At 32.5% G+C, this 22712-nt stretch overlaps 1 protein-coding gene across 1 annotated transcript; it reads right to left on the reverse strand.

Annotated features, from left to right (window-relative positions):
• Positions 1-8851: 8851 nt before the first annotated feature.
• LOC128174271 (piggyBac transposable element-derived protein 4-like) lies at positions 8852-12107 on the reverse strand. The gene is made up of 4 exons (XM_052839864.1): positions 11905-12107; positions 9929-10345; positions 9463-9887; positions 8852-8988 (listed from the first exon to the last, which is right to left on the reverse strand). Exons 1-4 carry the CDS (start codon positions 12105-12107, stop codon positions 8852-8854), a joined length of 1182 nt encoding a protein of 393 aa, XP_052695824.1.
• Between the last annotated feature and the right edge of the window lie 10605 nt (positions 12108-22712).

The raw sequence follows: 22712 nt of genomic DNA on the forward strand, positions 1-22712 counted from the left end.
ATGTACTAAATAATGTGAAATTTAGAGGATATTAGGAATCGGCCCTTAAAACGTTATTGCCCCAGTAGTTCAATAACGCTGACGAATTTCTAAACACTTGTTTAAAAGTGTTTTTTAAGGCATATGTGGGGTATTTTTCATGTTAAGAAATATTTGATTGATTTATTTATCTAAATATGTTATATAAAGATAGATCTTCACAATACATACGCAGTTTATATCGATCGAATCCAAAAAATATAGAAACTAATAAATAATTTTTATAATTATTGTGGATTCCACAAAAAATATGGCATTTGAATAAATCCGCCTTTAATCGGTCACGTGATACCAAACTCAGTCTATCACAACAACAATGGCGACGACGAGAAAGATAGGCATGCCGTTAAGTTTGACAGATTTGGCAAAGAAAGGGGTTTTGCTAGTCAGGTTTGTATGTGCTCTATGTGTTCCATGTCTTTACTTTTTAAGTTATAAAACACAAGTGGGTTTTCGTTTAGAAGAGTTTTTGAATAAATAAACACTCTCAGCACATGCATCCCTCGGGGGGGGGGGGGGGGGGGGTATTATCTCATGTTACCATGTCCTTGATGCTAAGTCGTGTTTCATCATTATTACACATAATTAACAGTTTATATCATTCTACATCAATGAATAACGGAATAATAATGCTTCGGGTATCATCTGATATAAGCATTTTTTTTAAATTTCAGACATGAAAAACGTGATTCTAATTTGTAAACAAACTGTTCTTCCATCGTGTTTTTTTTTCAATTCTAGATTTTGCCGCACTCATGCGCAGTTGCGTTACAAATGGCGGATTGCCTTCATATCCATCAGATGTGTAGCAACGTTTAGAGACAATTAACTAGAGAAAAAAAATGTTTTACGGGCAAAGAGTTTGTGAAACGTCTAATTATAAGAAGCATGATTTATATTTTTACTCAAACTCAAGTCAAAGATTTTACTCAAAATACGCCACATATACCTTTAAAAAAATTACCATAAGGTCCCATCGTAAAAAGTGTTAAATTTCCAGACGACCCTTAGGAATCCATGGTGGAAATATATATTTTTTAGCTTAAAAAATTGATAAAGTAGTTAAAATACATGCAGTAAATTTCATAAAACATCTACTGTAGACATGATTAGACAATGCCTCATTATTTTTTTTCCTAGTGCGTTGACTTGCTCATAAAAGTAATACACTTTCAATTTGTTTTTCAAAGTCCTTTATTTTTTAACTTGCGTTTTATTATACCTAATCAGTGTCCCATTAACAGTAAACACACTATAGTATTTGATAAACATTACTCCAAGACTTCTACTGTGTGTAAACAGTAAATTTCACAATTAGCTACCCCACTGTAATTGGCCTACATTGTAATACTCGCTACTTAAATGAACAAATTGTTGGGTTCAGGGAAAACACGTGTGACGACCAAAATGGCTACACAGGAACTACTTTATTTTACAAATTCATGCGCAGTTACACGTTACATACAAAAACCAATATGATAAGAACAATAGATTCCTATACAGGCACGTAGCATCGTTTTTGAAAGTGGGGGGGCCAGACTCATCCAAAAAATCTTGACAAGCAAAAAAAAAAAAAAAAAGCAAATAGGACTTTCCAAAAATTTTCAAATTCCTAATCCGGGGGGGGGGGGGGGGGGGGGGGGCTGGCATAGTATATAACTTAAATTTCAATCATAATTTCCTTATTTTCATATCAATTTTTTCCATCCTCCAACAAAGTGGGGGGGGGGGGGCCAGCTACTTGATAATTCAATTTTTTATATGTAAATTTTAAAAATTTAGTTTCTGTGAGAAAAAGTGGGGGGGCCAGCCCCCCCCCCCCCTGGCCCCCCCTGATGCTACGTGCCTGCTATATAAAGCACTCAAACTTTTAGCTTCTGTGGGACTTGTGTAGCATGAATTTGCTGTATGTTTCTCACTTCTCTAACATGGTTTAGTATATATTTAACAGGATGCATCCGTTAGGAAAATACTTTGATTATTTAGTCGTTGTCATTAGCTCCTGTTAAGACACCTCACTACACCTAGACTTACACTTTTTAAGACACTACGTCACAATATGGCAATTTACATGATTTGTTAAATTGTTTATATCGTTCGATTGGGTAGTTCAGTGGTTAAAGTAGTGGGCTTCTAAACTGCAGATTATGAGTACGAATCCGCCTAGAGATTTTGTTCATCTTTACTGAATACAATTTTCGAAAACGTAATGTTTTATCCAGAATTGCATATTTTTGCCACTTTGACTTAAATACCTTTTATCCATTATGATATCTATCACAATCAAGTAATTTTCTGCTGATTTGAGAAAATATTTCAAAGTGTAGTGAGCCACCTTAAATTATTTTCGGTCAGTAAACTTAGAGTTAGTTTTAGGTTTTATCAGGGGGCATAAATGTTTAACCCTTGGCCTCTCCCCGGCTCTCGTACACTAAGATGGACGGGAGGATTGGCGCTTGATAGTGGATTTTGATGGTGGGTTTTGGTACAGACTTTTACATACATTTTGTATACTCAGCAGGAATTAACAATTGTTACCATTATTTGGTTTTTGTTGCTATTTTCTATAAAATCGTAAATATTGATTTGTGTAGAATCTGGTGTTTTTTTAATTGCAGTGTAATTTAGAGATGTCAAAGTGAAATATATACATGAGTATTAATAAAGTTAAAAGTAAGACCAACTTCAATCTCAAATTACAAAGGGCCTGGAAAATCTATTAAAACAACAAAGGCAACGGTATTCATATTTCAGGGTGTGATTTTGACCTGAGCCGTCCTATTACGTACATGTAGAAAATAATAGCTTCGTAATCTTACTTAATCTGAGAGATACGTACAAATCAGGCCTATTATACTTTTATTTTCGGTGCAAAAAATAATCCTCAGTTTCATTTTTGCACAAATACACAACATTCAACTATTTATGCAATGTTAACACAATTGGTATCGTCGATCACTCAGTATCTACATTGTCATGGATAGAGTGGTAGAGTGGATCTATTGAAATAAAATTATAATCCACCGGTACATATGAAAAAAAATCGAATCAATATGTAAACTTGCAACATATTTATAAAGTTTCACTGTACCTCAAACAGCTTGTCAATATTGATTACATAGGATATGGTAGATACATGTAAATGTAATCAGTTGCGTCTCCAGCTTCTTCGTTGCGATGGAATAAATGCAAATAATAAAGAAACCAGTTTAGAATAGAACATTTTAATTTGTTATTAAAACCAATTGATGTACATATTAGGACACGATTTAAATACATGACAAGTTATGATAATAAAAATTTATAATAAATATAATTAATACAGCAAACAGTTCGTATCAACATTTGGTTGGTGCATCTGCGTTGATATTGCACATCTCAACGTCGCATATATATGACGTTATTTTTGTTTTAATAAAATTGCCTTGATGCCCTTTTTCATGGATGTGGTCAATTATACAATTATACATGCACACATCCAACAACGAAAATATATCTTCTTCGCAACAAGTTGCAAAGGAAATAAATTAACTTTTTCTTTGTAAATCACGATTAAAAATAGAAAAGAAGGTATAGTGTATGCAGGCAATAAACATACGTAATAAAATGCCAACCGGCTTCTATCACGTTTGTACCTGAAATTTTGTCAAAATGCATTAAAGAAAAACTACAAGTAATCTAAAAACTGGTATGTGATTTACAAAACAAAAATTGCTTTTTCATTAAGGGTTGTCAATCAAAAGTCGAAATTCGTTTGCTACTCTCGCTCTGTTCAAGCAAAGTGAATGGCCGCCTCTTTTAAACTGGGTATCCTAATTGTAAAAATAACATAAGTACAAAATATTATATTCAATATTTCAAAAAAATCAACAACCGAGTGTGTAGCATTAAAATTGCGAGAGAGAGAGAGAGAGAGAAAGAGAGAGAGAGATCTTGCATGAATATGTGATCAGTTTGAAACAGTTTTTGAGCTAAGTCAGGTTGTGATAGTCAATTATTCGGACTTATTTTAATTATTGGGTACATTAACATTTTTAGATAGTTAATTGCTACAATAACTGTTTTTAAGGCGTCGAGGTAATGCTCGGCAGCCTTCTAGCGATCGTCTGGATTGGCAATCGTCCATAAATTCATGCTCTGCACCGCCTTTTAAATGCTCATAAGAAATAAGTTCCTTAAAGTATTAAACGTATTACAAGATATTTTTTTTTCCATTTATTCAACTAAATTGTGTACAAAAAACCAAACTTTGCCTCTCTGGTGATTGACAACTCATTGCATAAAAATAAATTTGCTTAATCAAGAAATGGCGGATGAATACAATCAGGCATATGTGCTTTATCGCTTACATTTTAATTGGAGACCGTGCCCGATAGAAATAACATTTAAGATGTAAATTTATGTTATCGGGCACGGTCTCCAAAATAAATGTAAGCGATAAACGTATCTAGTAATTTCGTTCCAAAAAATAAACTCGACAATGCAGTTGGTTTGGTCGAGCATTTTAGATAGCACGTGTTGTGGATGTGTTTGTAAACAACCATACCATAGGAAATCTTGATTCAAACGGGAATTGAAATAAATAAATGTATGTTTTCATTATTATAATTAGGGACACACTGTTAATGTATTCAAATTATGAACCTGTGAAAGTTGTTCAAAGACTGTTTGAAGCAGAAAGAAAATAAATATTTTTGAACTTTGAAATTTCTTCGATTTTTGCAATTATGATGAGTTATTGTATCATTCTATATAAAAGAAAATGTCAGCTCGACGCCTCTGTGGCCGTTCCGGCCTTTGAATTTCTATTTCGACAACTGTTTTGAAAAGGTTATAAATTCTGAGCAGCCTTAATCCTAACTGAAGCACGTTGTTTTAAAGATTTAATTATGACAAATTGAAAAAGTACGACATATTTACTCTTCTATTGATGTCTCCGATACAGGCCCAAGGAAGGTTTGTAGCTACCGTCCACTTAGAGTGATCCATCGTAGTATTAAATGTCAGACCATTTTTTCGGAAAAAATGTATCTAATATTTTTTACCTGCAGTAGAAATATTGTTTTTTTAAATTATAACGACCGATTAACATGCTTTTGATTATGGTACAATATTTACATTCTACTGTGTTTTTCAATTAAATTCCGTGATGTTTAAATGCCTTTAAATGCAACACCTATTCACTGCGTATGAATTTACGAGTAATTTACATAAGTAGTTCTCAAAAAGTGATTTCTGTTATCAGTTAAAAAATGTATTTCATGAATGTTGTCAAAACACCATGTTTTATAATTATTCAACAAAAAAGTTGACTTTATTGTTAACAGCAACATTTCAAGAGTTATTAATCATGGATTATATTTTCATGCTCGTCGATCTTATCTCAACAGTCTATGTGAAAACCAGTTTAAACCGGTTTTACAAAACAGCTGTTCTTGCTGTTACTTATTCACTCCCTCCGTGATCTGCACTTTATATCGATTTATTTAACCAAACAATTGATTTCTTCAGTAAGGGAATGTAAATATAAGCATTAAATGATTTATTTTTGACGTCGTCGTGTCAATTACTGCCGTCAGGTGAGCAGACAAATTATCATAACGCGCTAACGCGCGTTATTCAATTTGTCTGCACACCTGACGGCAATTATTGACACCACGACATCAAAAATAAGTCATTCAATGATATATTAACTTCTTATCTTAGTAGTTATAAGAGTAAATATACCTGGTTTATTGTAACATCTAATCTTCATTCAATGACATGTGAACTATGTAACTTTTTTCATGAACATGCTGAAATTTGTTTATGCATTTAAGGACTATTGGGTCGATGCCGATATCAATTCATCAGGTCATTTTCAATCCAATAACGCCTGACGGTCTTCAATGTGATATCTTATATAAATATAAGATTTATCTAACACAATAACAATATTTATCTACTTATACCATACATATAATTTCAGTGTTATAAAAAACACACCAAACTATTAATCGCTTAAGCACTTTGAATTATGTATCTTTTGTTATATCTGCAGTTATCTAAGACTTCACTCAGTTTGGTTTTTGTAACTGTTTACTTCGTCTCAGAAAGGTAACTGCCTTCGTTTTAGTCATTCATTCGACTGAATTAAAAAAAAAAAAACAACTACAAAAAACAAAAAATCATGTCAGTCTGTAGGTTACGACTTTCTAGTATCAACATCAAAGGATAAGCTAAACTTTAAACACTTTGTCAATTGAAAGATTAAATACACCCTTACCTTCGTCGTGTTTGGCAGATTTGGTCGCCATGTCTGAACATATAGTTTTGTATTTCTTATCCCAGGACTAATTAAGTGTTCGTAGATATCTGAAGACAAGAACAAAATCTCTGATAAAATAGAAACAATTGGCATTTTATATCGACTATCACATATTTTGTTTTGATGTACTCCTTTACACAATACAAAATTGTAACTTATTTTCACAACTATCTGTATCTAATAATCAAACAATTTATATAGCGCTTTATCTTAAGGTATTTGTTTACCGAAATGTTATGTCTTTAATTCAAATAAGATTGATTTACAGTTCCATGTTATGAGCAAAATCTATTCTAAAGACACTAAAAACCAGTTCTATGAAGAATATATTTTTGGACATGCCATATTTTCTTTGATGGAATTAGGGGCAAACACAAATAGGTTTGTGAAAAAAACCTAGAAAATTCAACAAACATTTTATTTTTTCCCCTTTCTTAAAAAAGATATTTCTGGCATCGTTATACATGCATTATTAAAGTTAGGATTTGATCTGTTCGTAAATATAATTTTGGATATTTTCTTTTTTTTTTTGTCAGGTGCACACAGATAAACATTTTATGTCTTAAAGTGTTTTTTTCATAATCAACAATATTCTAAAAAGTGAGAAAATCTTAATCTAGTTTAAAATTTTGAAGAATCATAATCAATTTCTCAAAACTTATTCAAAATTTTAAAGTACATTAAACAGTTTTTCGTAAGAATCATTTAAATTTATCCTTTGTCGTTTTGAGTAAAATTCATCTTTTAAACTTTAGAGCGTTTTACAACGTACATCAATCTAAATAGTAAAAGCAGGACTAGAATATTGTCATGTACACATGCATGTGAAATAAGACTAATAAAGTCTTAGTTTCTGTCTTATAATGCAACAACATATACTGTTCGTGTATACACACTCCTAAATTAATAATTTTCCAAAAAGATTAGTCTTAAGGTCCCTTTCAAAAAAGCTGTAAAGGAGGTACGCCTTTTTGAGAGGTGATAACCGAAAGAACTAGTCTAAAAACATATATAGAGCTCGTTTCAAAATACCGTCGGTTTTCCCACTTGTTGACAGGCAATGTTTACGTCAGTCGTTAACTTCGCCGGCATCAAAAGCATGACAGGGAATGTAGACACATTAACATTTTATTCTAAACTCAACTTGTATATATCGATCTAGGCCAAGTGATAATAAGTAAAATTTGTGTATACAATTGAAATTGTATATCATTTCATCAAAGTGAAATGATCGCCAGAATAAAAAAAATGGGCCCTTGTAACAAAAATCTTTGAGAATGTATGGACTCTGTCCTTACATATTTCAAATATATCATATCAATAATGAATATATTAATGATTATATTATTTATTCATTACATTTTTAATAAATGCAGCATATTCTAAATACCGACATACCGTATATATCTGTAACCCCTGTATAAGGCAAAAATGACGGCATGAGCGATTTGACGTTAACATCAAGTGTAGTGCTGTAAAAATGTATTATAATTACCTGACTAAAAAATAAATTACAAGTGAAATGTTTCATGCACCGGATTGCAAACATGAAACTCGTAGCCGACGAGTAGAATTAGTTTTGTTGCTTTTAGATTAAGGAGCTATTTCTTATTTTTATGTGCATTTTCTGTAAATAATGCATTGATATGTTTATACCTTAATAATATTCTCCTGGCTTACACGACGTGCGAAACAATTGATTATTATATCTCTAATGACCTAGATTTTAACCCTTTCGCTGCCAACGTAAATGTTTGAATTGCCAAATATGTAACGTCACTGGTATATGACGTTTTTAAAAGAGTTATGACGTTAATCGCGGGTTTAATTTCGCGTTCGTTGCGTAAAGCGCACCTGCTTTGAGATGGATATTCTACGGAAACGTCAGCTGAAACTATATGTCTTGTATTCTCCAATTTTATATAATTTAGCTCTCATTTGATACACGAAATATAATTAAAACTTTGATTTGTAAGTTGTTAGTGAACTTTCAGTGTGGTAAAGATGTGGATTTACAAGTTTTCTATTCCCCAAATTAAATACACCCCTTTTTGTGCATTTACAAATAAATGTACAATATGGAAGGGATTGCAATTTTCGTTCCAATTATATAGCAATTTTTCCGATTTATTTTCTAAACCGTTAATGCACCTATAAAAGAAAAAAAATATGGGTAAAGCTGATATTTTATAACATATTAACATCATGCCAATCATCTTAGTCAATGATTTTATAATTTACCAAATATACTCTTGCTTTGTGTCTAGCATGTAGCGTTATAACACAAAATTAAAAATGAAAATTCGCTATCAAAGGGTGGACAAGCACCGCCCTTCTTAATCAAACTTATTTACAAATTAAATCAGCTGTTTAAAAGTAGACCAAATAAACTTTAAACGTGAAAATTGCGCATCAATTACACATTGTAAATTCCCAGAAATTGTGTTCACAAAAGAATGTTCTATTTTGCATTCAAAAAATTTATTTTCAATTAATCGCTGCACACTATTCCTCCATACACAAATGATTTTTTAAACAGGCAAAGTGGAGGCCTCTTAAACATCTCGTGCATTGCGTTCTTGATCTCCGCCTTTGCCCTGTGGCTCTGTCAGAGCATGCGACACAGTCCTTTTCTTTTCTGCCTAATAAATAAAAATGATAAATAAAATTTGATAAATGAAATATAATAAATAGTTTTCACATCGTCAGTCATTTTATCAATTCCCTTATTGTACTCTCTCTCTCTCTCTCTCTCTCTCATTCATCTGATTTGTTAATTTTTTGTGTTTGTCGGAAAATCTATACGTGTTACTGTATATGTGGTATGAAGAGTGTATAATATAATATAAAAATACATGTACAAAAATCACCGCTGCATGGATCGAGCAGACCAATATCTATTTTTATAAAAATCAGATTGAGGGGGAAACCTTTTCTCATACCATAGACCACATTTCTACCTTAAGTTTTGTTTTAATCAAAGTAATATCATGAATGCGGGCCATTTTTAAACATTCAACTTCGGTTTTTAACATTTCTATTTGAGGTAGGTGTAAAAAAGTTTTATTAGATAAACATAAAAAAGACTAAAGAAGACTAAATTGTGGTTTATTAACCTTGGATGTGTTGGATTGTAACGTCCCGTCTCGTTTGCCTCACGCCTCTGACGGGCTGGTTCCTGCCGACCAGGTACTCACTACTTAGGGCCTCAATCACCTCTTGTATAAATCTCAGACGGGATTTCACTGGTGCATCTGATGTGTTCTTTCTGTACAGGATGTAGGCGTTACTGCACATTCGATGAATGATATTAATGGCAAGTTTTTTCCAGACTTTAGTAGATTTGCGATTATCATTATAAAAGTGTAGCATCATATCTGCCCCATCCACTCCCCCCATATTCATGTTATAATGTTGTATTATTTTTGGCTTTCCATTTGAGTTGGCTGCATTGATAAAAGTACTGATCATTCTAACTGGTTTTTTACTCTCCCTCCCCTTGTACGCTGCTGCCAAAATTTCACCTTGTCTTACATACACACTTTACCAGGTCCAACATGAGCGTTTCTGATTGTTAAAGGCATTTTTCGGTTAGATCTTAAGGTTCCTGTCAAATACGTGTTCAAGTCTATTAATTTTCTTGCGAGGTCAAAACTGCAGAAAAAACTGTCACAGACAACATGATAACCTTTCTGGAGTAAGTTGCAGTTTTTTAGGAGTCGCAGGACTACTTCTGTTCCTTGTAAAAGATTGGATGTGGGAGTAAACTTTTTACCTAGATAGCATTTCAAATGTGCAACATATCCAGTTGTACTTTCGGCTAATACCCAGAATTTCACTCCAAATTTTGCTGCTTTTGACGGGATGTATTGGAGCATTGCTGTGCGACCTCTTGTACCAATCAATGATTCGTCCACACAAATGTTCCGGTCGGGCGTGTAGAAATAAGTGGCGACACGGTTGAAATGGTCAATCAAGGGGCGAATTTTACTGTCGGGTCTGTAAAGTTTAAAAGCCAAAAAAAAAAAAAATAATGAGACTGATTTTTAAGAATTTAAACATTTTTTTAAGAATTTAATTGAAATATATTTATCTAGGTTTTTATATGAAGCATTATTTACATAATTATACACATTTTGACATCGCATATATCCCAGTGTGTACATGTGTTTGTCGTTATTTTGCTTAATTCTTGCTATAGCCCCCAACCCCACCCCTTTTTACCAATACCTTATGGTAACGTGCCTCATTTAAAAAATACAATTCTTTTTTTTTTTTGGTGAGTCATATGGGTACGAAGGTAGCGACATTGCAGTAAAATACGTAAGTTATGTGAATTTTTTCTGCAATGATCGCGTTTTAGCTCGCGTTTTATTGTTTTTATTTTACACTTTTTAAATCAAAATTTTGAATAATCATAAAAAGTAGGTAATTAAAAAGTAACTAAACTATAATTGTTAATATGCAGCAGTACGTTATATAAAAGAAATATTTGTGAATTTCATCATGATTATTTCTAGCTGCAGAACTGTAGCTCTCCGGAAAAAAAATATTGACGGTCTGTCAATATTTTTTTCCCGGAGAGCTACAGTTCTGCAGCTAGATTATTTCGTGCAGTCTGTGATTTTTTTAAGGTTTGTTGAGGCTTTCGACCAATCAATAAATTGTTTAAAACTAGCGTGTTATGTAAATTTTTCCTGCAATGATCGCTACCTCCATAACCCGCACGAATCATCAAAGAAAGCATTTTATTGTTTATATTAACATCTTTCTTTAACTAATTATTAAATTTATTATGAAAAGTTTGTAAAATTCACTAAATTACTGTTAATGTACAAAAGTACGTTAGCTAAAAGAAGCAGCCAAATCGTCTCCTGTGAGACTTCGAGTCTGGCATCGTCATGATTATTTTGTGCAGTCAGGGATTTTACTAAGGTCGCTGTAGGTTCAGACCAATCGATAAACAGGGAGTGTCAATTTCAGTCATGTCACTTTCAATCGCTGTAGAATTCGACCAATCGATATTAAAATAGGGCGTGTAGATTTCAGTCTGGCTGTTTCTATAGAGCTATAAATTAACTATAAGTTTCCGTAAGAAATAGAGGAAATTATGCTTGGTAGATGTAAATATATACACGTAATCTGCTCTTGAAGGCGGAATAACACATCATCAGAAAACGGCTGACCTCTGATCAAAACGATAATTCGCTTGCTATACAAAATTTTATAGACGGATACATGTAACTTATTCCATGAGTAAATACGTAAATAAAATAATTAAGTAAACGAGTGAATAAAGTGTCGGGCTTGTGAACCGTGAAGCCCGAGTTCGAATGCCGCAGGGACTTTAGTTGTTACTTACTGAATTAATTTTGTTTAGATATTCGTTTTCTTTTTTAATCCCCAAACTGCAAATGTTTTGCTTATTTGAAATATGCACAGTTTATTTATCATTATATCTTTCATAACCAAATAATTTACTGTTAATTTGAGTGACCTTTTCTTGGCATGTTATTCCACCTTAAACATAAATTGGGAGAGCTAAGGGGTCAATTCACCTGTAATTTGGACTGTTACGGTTTGGAATTTTTTTGTTGTCCACGAGGTGGAAAAACTTCAATATGAGTTGAAACCGATTTCGTGAGAACAATTTCATAAACCAACGGCTTAACTGGCTGTCGTAACTCTTATTCCAATATTCAGGTATTGTTGGCTTCCTCACAATACCCATGTTCAAAATCACAGCGAGAAATCCTTTCATTTCATTTATCGTCAGAGGAACCCATTTGCTTGCTCTCGAAAATCGAGAGAGAAAACTGTTTCTAATGTGAGTCCGAGCGTACCTTAAAAAAATTAATGTATATAAACTACCAAGAGAATCCTTTGAGAATAATATGTTACAATAAATCAAAGTAGATTATGATATTCAAAGTAATGTTGTGTGGAATAAATTCGCATTTGTTTTAGGAACATATGCATGTAGATGTGAAAGTGTGGCATGTTCTTGTAGATATAATAAACGGAATTTCAAGCATGTTTCCATATTGTATACACGATTTTTATTCACAAAAGCATATTTTAAAAGCATTCAATTTTTTTTCAACGAGCAAAGCACATGTTCAAATAAAGGCTTGTAAACTACCATTGCTTAAAACTAGAAATCCCTCATATTATATCTAGTAATGTATTTCTAAGAACTTCAACGCAATTCTAAGAAGGGTGTTAGTAGCTAAATAATTTTGTCACAGTATTAATTATTCAATCAACTTTATATACTATTTCCTCCCGTCTTGTTACTAGGGTTATTTCTGTTAAATTTTCGCGAAATGTAATTATTTGAAGAAAAAACCCCTAAACAAACATTCACTTAATGTTATATCAAAATATTATCTATATATACTCATAATGCAGTATAACAACATTCACTACAACTATGGAATACAATACCTATTTGTTTGTCGCACAACTTCTCTGATGAGGTTTAGGTTGAAAAACAACAGGAAATACTGCAGAGGAGATGCATTCCGCGGTGGCATATTCTTAGGCCCTGGATTACCGGAAAACGGTTTATTTTGCACTGGTTCAGGTGGCATTACACGGAACCAAACGCCAGCCATCTTGCACAGCGTATAGCAGAACGCACGTGTTATTATGACGTCATTTACGTAAAATGACGTTATAATAAATCGCCGCGTACTTAGCAGTCATTTTTTTTTATTGCTTACAGTTACGGAGGTGAAATGTTGAATTTAATCATTATTGTAACATTTACAAAGAATATTTGGAATTAAGAAAAATAATTTTAAATCAGAACGGTTTTTCAGACGTATTTTTTATTTACTTTCGGACAGAATAATCATCTTCTGGTGATTGATTTTCAAGAGTTAGAAACAAATATATACGGAACAAAATTATGTACAGATAAATATAAATCCCGATACATGTACAATAATACATGAAATCTTTACAAAATGTGCCTTTCTGCGCAATGTCTTGCAGCAATAAAATACAACTTGCCAACAAATAACGACTCGCATATATGGCACATATGTGGTTTAGATTGTAGCTCAAATTTTATTTTTAAATTCTCAAAAATAAAATATTATACATCATATATTATTCAGTCAATATGTCGACAAATTATAAAATACTATTTTATTTTTCAGTCTCACATACTATGCTTTTATAATCATTGACATAGGATGGATAAATCATATGGAAAAAGTGTCAAGTTCAAATCGGCCCAAAATCGGCCCCGTGGCACTCTACGCAACTGTGTGATCGGCCTAAAATCGGCCCCGTGGCACAGAAGTGGTTAAATAAGCGAAGAGAGGCAGCCATATTGGAATTGTTTGTTTAGACGCTGGTTAGAGACTTTACAGGTTACATGTACTTCTAGAATTTAAACGTACTGTTGTTAAAAGTTGACATAAATCCGGAAGAAAGAAATATTGCATGGACAGGGCTCTTTGGCCCGTCAACGCGGCACTTTAGGCAAGATCATCAACGGATATTGACTCGGGAGCGCTTTGCGAAATGACCGAACAGTTTATAGTTTGCGGTTTAAAAGTAAGTCCACTTAAAGCGTCGCTCTTTTATTTTTTGTTTTTTGGGGTTTTTTTTTCTAAGCCGTTAAGCAATCTCAATTGTTATACTTTCATGTTAAATACTGAAATCTGATTGGTTAAGACGCAGTTAATAATATTTACTATTACCCTCAGCGTTAGCAACGCACTTGGCAACGGGTAACATTAAAAAATGTTACATGCGCGAAAATTATGCGCGTACGGATCGCTGTAGAATTCACGTTATTCCTATATAAAAGCAGTAAAATTTTCTTAAAAATTTTAAAAAAGACATTCAGTATAACAAAATAAATAGTGCCTGTTTGGGAGGGTAACAGTTGAAATTGACACCCCTCGAAAACCATTGTCAACCTCCGCTTCGCGTCGGTTGACAATGGTTTTCTCGGGGTGTCAATTTCAACTGTTACCCTCCCAAACAGGCACTATTTATATATTATAACTCATATCAGGGGATTCGTTTTTATGCCCCGATATGTCATGTTATCTCATGTTACCATGTTACCATGTTACCATGTTACCATGTCCTTGATGCTAAGTCGTGTTTCATCATTATTACACATAATTAACAGTTTATATCATTCTACATCAATGAATAACGGAATAATAATGCTTCGGGTATCATCTGATATAAGCATTTTTTTTAAATTTCAGACATGAAAAACGTGATTCTAATTTGTAAACAAACTGTTCTTCCATCGTGTTTTTTTTTCAATTCTAGATTTTGCCGCACTCATGCGCAGTTGCGTTACAAATGGCGGATTGCCTTCATATCCATCAGATGTGTAGCAACGTTTAGAGACAATTAACTAGAGAAAAAAAATGTTTTACGGGCAAAGAGTTTGTGAAACGTCTAATTATAAGAAGCATGATTTATATTTTTACTCAAACTCAAGTCAAAGATTTTACTCAAAATACGCCACATATACCTTTAAAAAAATTACCATAAGGTCCCATCGTAAAAAGTGTTAAATTTCCAGACGACCCTTAGGAATCCATGGTGGAAATATATATTTTTTAGCTTAAAAAATTGATAAAGTAGTTAAAATACATGCAGTAAATTTCATAAAACATCTACTGTAGACATGATTAGACAATGCCTCATTATTTTTTTTCCTAGTGCGTTGACTTGCTCATAAAAGTAATACACTTTCAATTTGTTTTTCAAAGTCCTTTATTTTTTAACTTGCGTTTTATTATACCTAATCAATGTCCCATTAACAGTAAACACACTATAGTATTTGATAAACATTACTCCAAGACTTCTACTGTGTGTAAACAGTAAATTTCACAATTAGCTACCCCACTGTAATTGGCCTACATTGTAATACTCGCTACTTAAATGAACAAATTGTTGGGTTCAGGGAAAACACGTGTGACGACCAAAATGGCTACACAGGAACTACTTTATTTTACAAATTCATGCGCAGTTACACGTTACATACAAAAACCAATATGATAAGAACAATAGATTCCTATACAGGCACGTAGCATCGTTTTTGAAAGTGGGGGGGCCAGACTCATCCAAAAAATCTTGACAAGCAAAAAAAAAAAAAAAAGCAAATAGGACTTTCCAAAAATTTTCAAATTCCTAATCCGGGGGGGGGGGGGGGGGGGGCTGGCATAGTATATAACTTAAATTTCAATCATAATTTCCTTATTTTCATATCAATTTTTTCCATCCTCCAACAAAGTGGGGGGGGGGGGGGGCCAGCTACTTGATAATTCAATTTTTTATATGTAAATTTTAAAAATTTAGTTTCTGTGAGAAAAAGTGGGGGGGCCAGGCCCCCCCTGGCCCCCCCTGATGCTACGTGCCTGCTATATAAAGCACTCAAACTTTTAGCTTCTGTGGGACTTGTGTAGCATGAATTTGCTGTATGTTTCTCACTTCTCTAACATGGTTTAGTATATATTTAACAGGATGCATCCGTTAGGAAAATACTTTGATTATTTAGTCGTTGTCATTAGCTCCTGTTAAGACACCTCACTACACCTAGACTTACACTTTTTAAGACACTACGTCACAATATGGCAATTTACATGATTTGTTAAATTGTTTATATCGTTCGATTGGGTAGTTCAGTGGTTAAAGTAGTGGGCTTCTAAACTGCAGATTATGAGTACGAATCCGCCTAGAGATTTTGTTCATCTTTACTGAATACAATTTTCGAAAACGTAATGTTTTATCCAGAATTGCATATTTTTGCCACTTTGACTTAAATATCTTTTATCCATTATGATATCTATCACAATCAAGTAATTTTCTGCTGATTTGAGAAAATATTTCAAAGTGTAGTGAGCCACCTTAAATTATTTTCGGTCAGTAAACTTAGAGTTAGTTTTAGGTTTTATCAGGGGGCATAAATGTTTAACCCTTGGCCTCTCCCCGGCTCTCGTACACTAAGATGGACGGGAGGATTGGCGCTTGATAGTGGATTTTGATGGTGGGTTTTGGTACAGACTTTTACATACATTTTGTATACTCAGCAGGAATTAACAATTGTTACCATTATTTGGTTTTTGTTGCTATTTTCTATAAAATCGTAAATATTGATTTGTGTAGAATCTGGTGTTTTTTTAATTGCAGTGTAATTTAGAGATGTCAAAGTGAAATATATACATGAGTATTAATAAAGTTAAAAGTAAGACCAACTTCAATCTCAAATTACAAAGGGCCTGGAAAATCTATTAAAACAACAAAGGCAACGGTATTCATATTTCAGGGTGTGATTTTGACCTGAGCCGTCCTATTACGTACATGTAGAAAATAATAGCTTCGTAATCTTACTTAATCTGAGAGATACGTACAAATCAGGCCTATTATACTTTTATTTTCGGTGCAAAAAATAATCCTCAGTTTCATTTTTGCACAAATACACAACATTCAACTATTTATGCAATGTTAACACAATTGGTATCGTCGATCACTCAGTATCTACATTGTCATGGATAGAGTGGTAGAGTGGATCTATTGAAATAAAATTATAATCCACCGGTACATATGAAAAAAAATCGAATCAATATGTAAACTTGCAACATATTTATAAAGTTTCACTGTACCTCAAACAGCTTGTCAATATTGATTACATAGGATATGGTAGATACATGTAAATGTAATCAGTTGCGTCTCCAGCTTCTTCGTTGCGATGGAATAAATGCAAATAATAAAGAAACCAGTTTAGAATAGAACATTTTAATTTGTTATTAAAACCAATTGATGTACATATTAGGACACGATTTAAATACATGACAAGTTATGATAATAAAAATTTATAATAAATATAATTAATACAGCAAACAGTTCGTATCAACATTTGGTTGGTGCATCTGCGTTGATATTGCACATCTCAACGTCGCATATATATGACGTTATTTTTGTTTTAATAAAATTGCCTTGATGCCCTTTTTCATGGATGTGGTCAATTATACAATTATACATGCACACATCCAACAACGAAAATATATCTTCTTCGCAACAAGTTGCAAAGGAAATAAATTAACTTTTTCTTTGTAAATCACGATTAAAAATAGAAAAGAAGGTATAGTGTATGCAGGCAATAAACATACGTAATAAAATGCCAACCGGCTTCTATCACGTTTGTACCTGAAATTTTGTCAAAATGCATTAAAGAAAAACTACAAGTAATCTAAAAACTGGTATGTGATTTACAAAACAAAAATTGCTTTTTCATTAAGGGTTGTCAATCAAAAGTCGAAATTCGTTTGCTACTCTCGCTCTGTTCAAGCAAAGTGAATGGCCGCCTCTTTTAAACTGGGTATCCTAATTGTAAAAATAACATAAGTACAAAATATTATATTCAATATTTCAAAAAAATCAACAACCGAGTGTGTAGCATTAAAATTGCGAGAGAGAGAGAGAGAGAAAGAGAGAGAGAGATCTTGCATGAATATGTGATCAGTTTGAAACAGTTTTTGAGCTAAGTCAGGTTGTGATAGTCAATTATTCGGACTTATTTTAATTATTGGGTACATTAACATTTTTAGATAGTAAATTGCTACAATAACTGTTTTTAAGGCGTCGAGGTAATGCTCGGCAGCCTTCTAGCGATCGTCTGGATTGGCAATCGTCCATAAATTCATGCTCTGCACCGCCTTTTAAATGCTCATAAGAAATAAGTTCCTTAAAGTATTAAACGTATTACAAGATATTTTTTTTTCCATTTATTCAACTAAATTGTGTACAAAAAACCAAACTTTGCCTCTCTGGTGATTGACAACTCATTGCATAAAAATAAATTTGCTTAATCAAGAAATGGCGGATGAATACAATCAGGCATATGTGCTTTATCGCTTACATTTTAATTGGAGACCGTGCCCGATAGAAATAACATTTAAGATGTAAATTCATGTTATCGGGCACGGTCTCCAAAATAAATGTAAGCGATAAACGTATCTAGTAATTTCGTTCCAAAAAATAAACTCGACAATGCAGTTGGTTTGGTCGAGCATTTTAGATAGCACGTGTTGTGGATGTGTTTGTAAACAACCATACCATAGGAAATCTTGATTCAAACGGGAATTGAAATAAATAAATGTATGTTTTCATTATTATAATTAGGGACACACTGTTAATGTATTCAAATTATGAACCTGTGAAAGTTGTTCAAAGACTGTTTGAAGCAGAAAGAAAATAAATATTTTTGAACTTTGAAATTTCTTCGATTTTTGCAATTATGATGAGTTATTGTATCATTCTATATAAAAGAAAATGTCAGCTCGACGCCTCTGTGGCCGTTCCGGCCTTTGAATTTCTATTTCGACAACTGTTTTGAAAAGGTTATAAATTCTGAGCAGCCTTAATCCTAACTGAGGCACGTTGTTTTAAAGATTTAATTATGACAAATTGAAAAAGTACGACATATTTACTCTTCTATTGATGTCTCCGATACAGGCCCAAGGAAGGTTTGTAGCTACCGTCCACTTAGAGTGATCCATCGTAGTATTAAATGTCAGACCATTTTTTCGGAAAAAATGTATCTAATATTTTTTACCTGCAGTAGAAATATTGTTTTTTTAAATTATAACGACCGATTAACATGCTTTTGATTATGGTACAATATTTACATTCTACTGTGTTTTTCAATTAAATTCCGTGATGTTTAAATGCCTTTAAATGCAACACCTATTCACTGCGTATGAATTTACGAGTAATTTACATAAGTAGTTCTCAAAAAGTGATTTCTATGTTATCAGTTAAAAAATGTATTTCATGAATGTTGTCAAAACACCATGTTTTATAATTATTCAACAAAAAAGTTGACTTTATTGTTAACAGCAACATTTCAAGAGTTATTAATCATGGATTATATTTTCATGCTCGTCGATCTTATCTCAACAGTCTATGTGAAAACCAGTTTAAACCGGTTTTACAAAACAGCTGTTCTTGCTGTTACTTATTCACTCCCTCCGTGATCTGCACTTTATATCGATTTATTTAACCAAACAATTGATTTCTTCAGTAAGGGAATGTAAATATAAGCATTAAATGATTTATTTTTGACGTCGTCGTGTCAATTACTGCCGTCAGGTGAGCAGACAAATTATCATAACGCGCTAACGCGCGTTATTCAATTTGTCTGCACACCTGACGGCAATTATTGACACCACGACATCAAAAATAAGTCATTCAATGATATATTAACTTCTTATCTTAGTAGTTATAAGAGTAAATATACCTGGTTTATTGTAACATCTAATCTTCATTCAATGACATGTGAACTATGTAACTTTTTTCATGAACATGCTGAAATTTGTTTATGCATTTAAGGACTATTGGGTCGATGCCGATATCAATTCATCAGGTCATTTCCAATCCAATAACGCCTGACGGTCTTCAATGTGATATCTTATATAAATATAAGATTTATCTAACACAATAACAATATTTATCTACTTATACCATACATATAATTTCAGTGTTATAAAAAACACACCAAACTATTAATCGCTTAAGCACTTTGAATTATGTATCTTTTGTTATATCTGCAGTTATCTAAGACTTCACTCAGTTTGGTTTTTGTAACTGTTTACTTCGTCTCAGAAAGGTAACTGCCTTCGTTTTAGTCATTCATTCGACTGAATTAAAAAAAAAAAAAACAACTACAAAAAACAAAAAATCATGTCAGTCTGTAGGTTACGACTTTCTAGTATCAACATCAAAGGATAAGCTAAACTTTAAACACTTTGTCAATTGAAAGATTAAATACACCCTTACCTTCGTCGTGTTTGGCAGATTTGGTCGCCATGTCTGAACATATAGTTTTGTATTTCTTATCCCAGGACTAATTAAGTGTTCGTAGATATCTGAAGACAAGAACAAAATCTCTGATAAAATAGAAACAATTGGCATTTTATATCGACTATCACATATTTTGTTTTGATGTACTCCTTTACACAATACAAAATTGTAACTTATTTTCACAACTATCTGTATCTAATAATCAAACAATTTATATAGCGCTTTATCTTAAGGTATTTGTTTACCGAAATGTTATGTCTTTAATTCAAATAAGATTGATTTACAGTTCCATGTTATGAGCAAAATCTATTCTAAAGACACTAAAAACCAGTTCTATGAAGAATATATTTTTGGACATGCCATATTTTCTTTGATGAAATTAGGGGCAAACACAAATAGGTTTGTGAAAAAAACCTAGAAAATTCAACAAACATTTTATTTTTTCCCCTTTCTTAAAAAAGATATTTCTGGCATCGTTATACATGCATTATTAAAGTTAGGATTTGATCTGTTCGTAAATATAATTTTGGATATTTTCTTTTTTTTTGTCAGGTGCACACAGATAAACATTTTATGTCTTAAAGTGTTTTTTTCATAATCAACAATATTCTAAAAAGTGAGAAAATCTTAATCTAGTTTAAAATTTTGAAGAATCATAATCAATTTCTCAAAACTTATTCAAAATTTTAAAGTACATTAAACAGTTTTTCGTAAGAATCATTTAAATTTATCCTTTGTCGTTTTGAGTAAAATTCATCTTTTAAACTTTAGAGCGTTTTACAACGTACATCAATCTAAATAGTAAAAGCAGGACTAGAATATTGTCATGTACACATGCATGTGAAATAAGACTAATAAAGTCTTAGTTTCTGTCTTATAATGCAACAACATATACTGTTCGTGTATACACACTCCTAAATTAATAATTTTCCAAAAAGATTAGTCTTAAGGTCCCTTTCAAAAAAGCTGTAAAGGAGGTACGCCTTTTTGAGAGGTGATAACCGAAAGAACTAGTCTAAAAACATATATAGAGCTCGTTTCAAAATACCGTCGGTTTTCCCACTTGTTGACAGGCAATGTTTACGTCAGTCGTTAACTTCGCCGGCATCACAAGCATGACAGGGAATGTAGACACATTAACATTTTATTCTAAACTCAACTTGTATATATCGATCTAGGCCAAGTGATAATAAGTAAAATTTGTGTATACAATTGAAATTGTATATCATTTCATCAAAGTGAAATGATCGCCAGAATAAAAAAAATGGGCCCTTGTAACAAAAATCTTTGAGAATGTATGGACTCTGTCCTTACATATTTCAAATATATCATATCAATAATGAATATATTAATGATTATATTATTTATTCATTACATTTTTAATAAATGCAGCATATTCTAAATACCGACATACCGTATATATCTGTAACCCCTGTATAAGGCAAAAATGACGGCATGAGCGATTTGACGTTAACATCAAGTGTAGTGCTGTAAAAATGTATTATAATTACCTGACTAAAAAATAAATTACAAGTGAAATGTTTCATGCACCGGATTGCAAACATGAAACTCGTAGCCGACGAGTAGAATTAGTTTTGTTGCTTTTAGATTAAGGAGCTATTTCTTATTTTTATGTGCATTTTCTGTAAATAATGCATTGATATGTTTATACCTTAATAATATTCTCCTGGCTTACACGACGTGCGAAACAATTGATTATTATATCTCTGGTGACCTAGATTTTAACCCTTTCGCTGCCAACGTAAATGTTTGAATTGCCAAATATGTAACGTCACTGGTATATGACGTTTTTAAAAGAGTTATGACGTTAATCGCGGGTTTAATTTCGCGTTCGTTGCGTAAAGCGCACCTGCTTTGAGATGGATATTCTACGGAAACGTCAGCTGAAACTATATGTCTTGTATTCTCCAATTTTATATAATTTAGCTCTCATTTGATACACGAAATATAATTAAAACTTTGATTTGTAAGTTGTTAGTGAACTTTCAGTGTGGTAAAGATGTGGATTTACAAGTTTTCTATTCCCCAAATTAAATACACCCCTTTTTGTGCATTTACAAATAAATGTACAATATGGAAGGGATTGCAATTTTCGTTCCAATTATATAGCAATTTTTCCGATTTATTTTCTAAACCGTTAATGCACCTATAAAAGAAAAAAAATATGGGTAAAGCTGATATTTTATAACATATTAACATCATGCCAATCATCTTAGTCAATGATTTTATAATTTACCAAATATACTCTTGCTTTGTGTCTAGCATGTAGCGTTATAACACAAAATTAAAAATGAAAATTCGCTATCAAAGGGTGGACAAGCACCGCCCTTCTTAATCAAACTTATTTACAAATTAAATCAGCTGTTTAAAAGTAGACCAAATAAACTTTAAACGTGAAAATTGCGCATCAATTACACATTGTAAATTCCCAGAAATTGTGTTCACAAAAGAATGTTCTATTTTGCATTCAAAAAATTTATTTTCAATTAATCGCTGCACA

This window comes from Crassostrea angulata, chromosome 2 (genome assembly GCF_025612915.1).
Source record: "Crassostrea angulata isolate pt1a10 chromosome 2, ASM2561291v2, whole genome shotgun sequence".
In the NCBI taxonomy this organism is placed as follows: Eukaryota; Metazoa; Mollusca; class Bivalvia; order Ostreida; family Ostreidae; genus Magallana; species Magallana angulata.

What these genes read in the sequence shown, in the direction of transcription:
- LOC128174271 (XM_052839864.1), bottom strand. Translation starts at nt 12,107, where the DNA reads ATGAAAGGATTTCTCGCTGTGATTTTGAACATGGGTATTGTGAGGAAG. An exon ending in CGTAACAGTCCAAATTACAG is followed by an intron (nt 10,346 to 11,904) that starts GTGAATTGACCC and finishes TAAACTTTACAG; the next exon opens with ACCCGACAGTAAAATTCGCC. An exon ending in TACAATCCAACACATCCAAG is followed by an intron (nt 8,989 to 9,462) that starts GTTAATAAACCA and finishes TTTATTTATTAG; the next exon opens with GCAGAAAAGAAAAGGACTGT.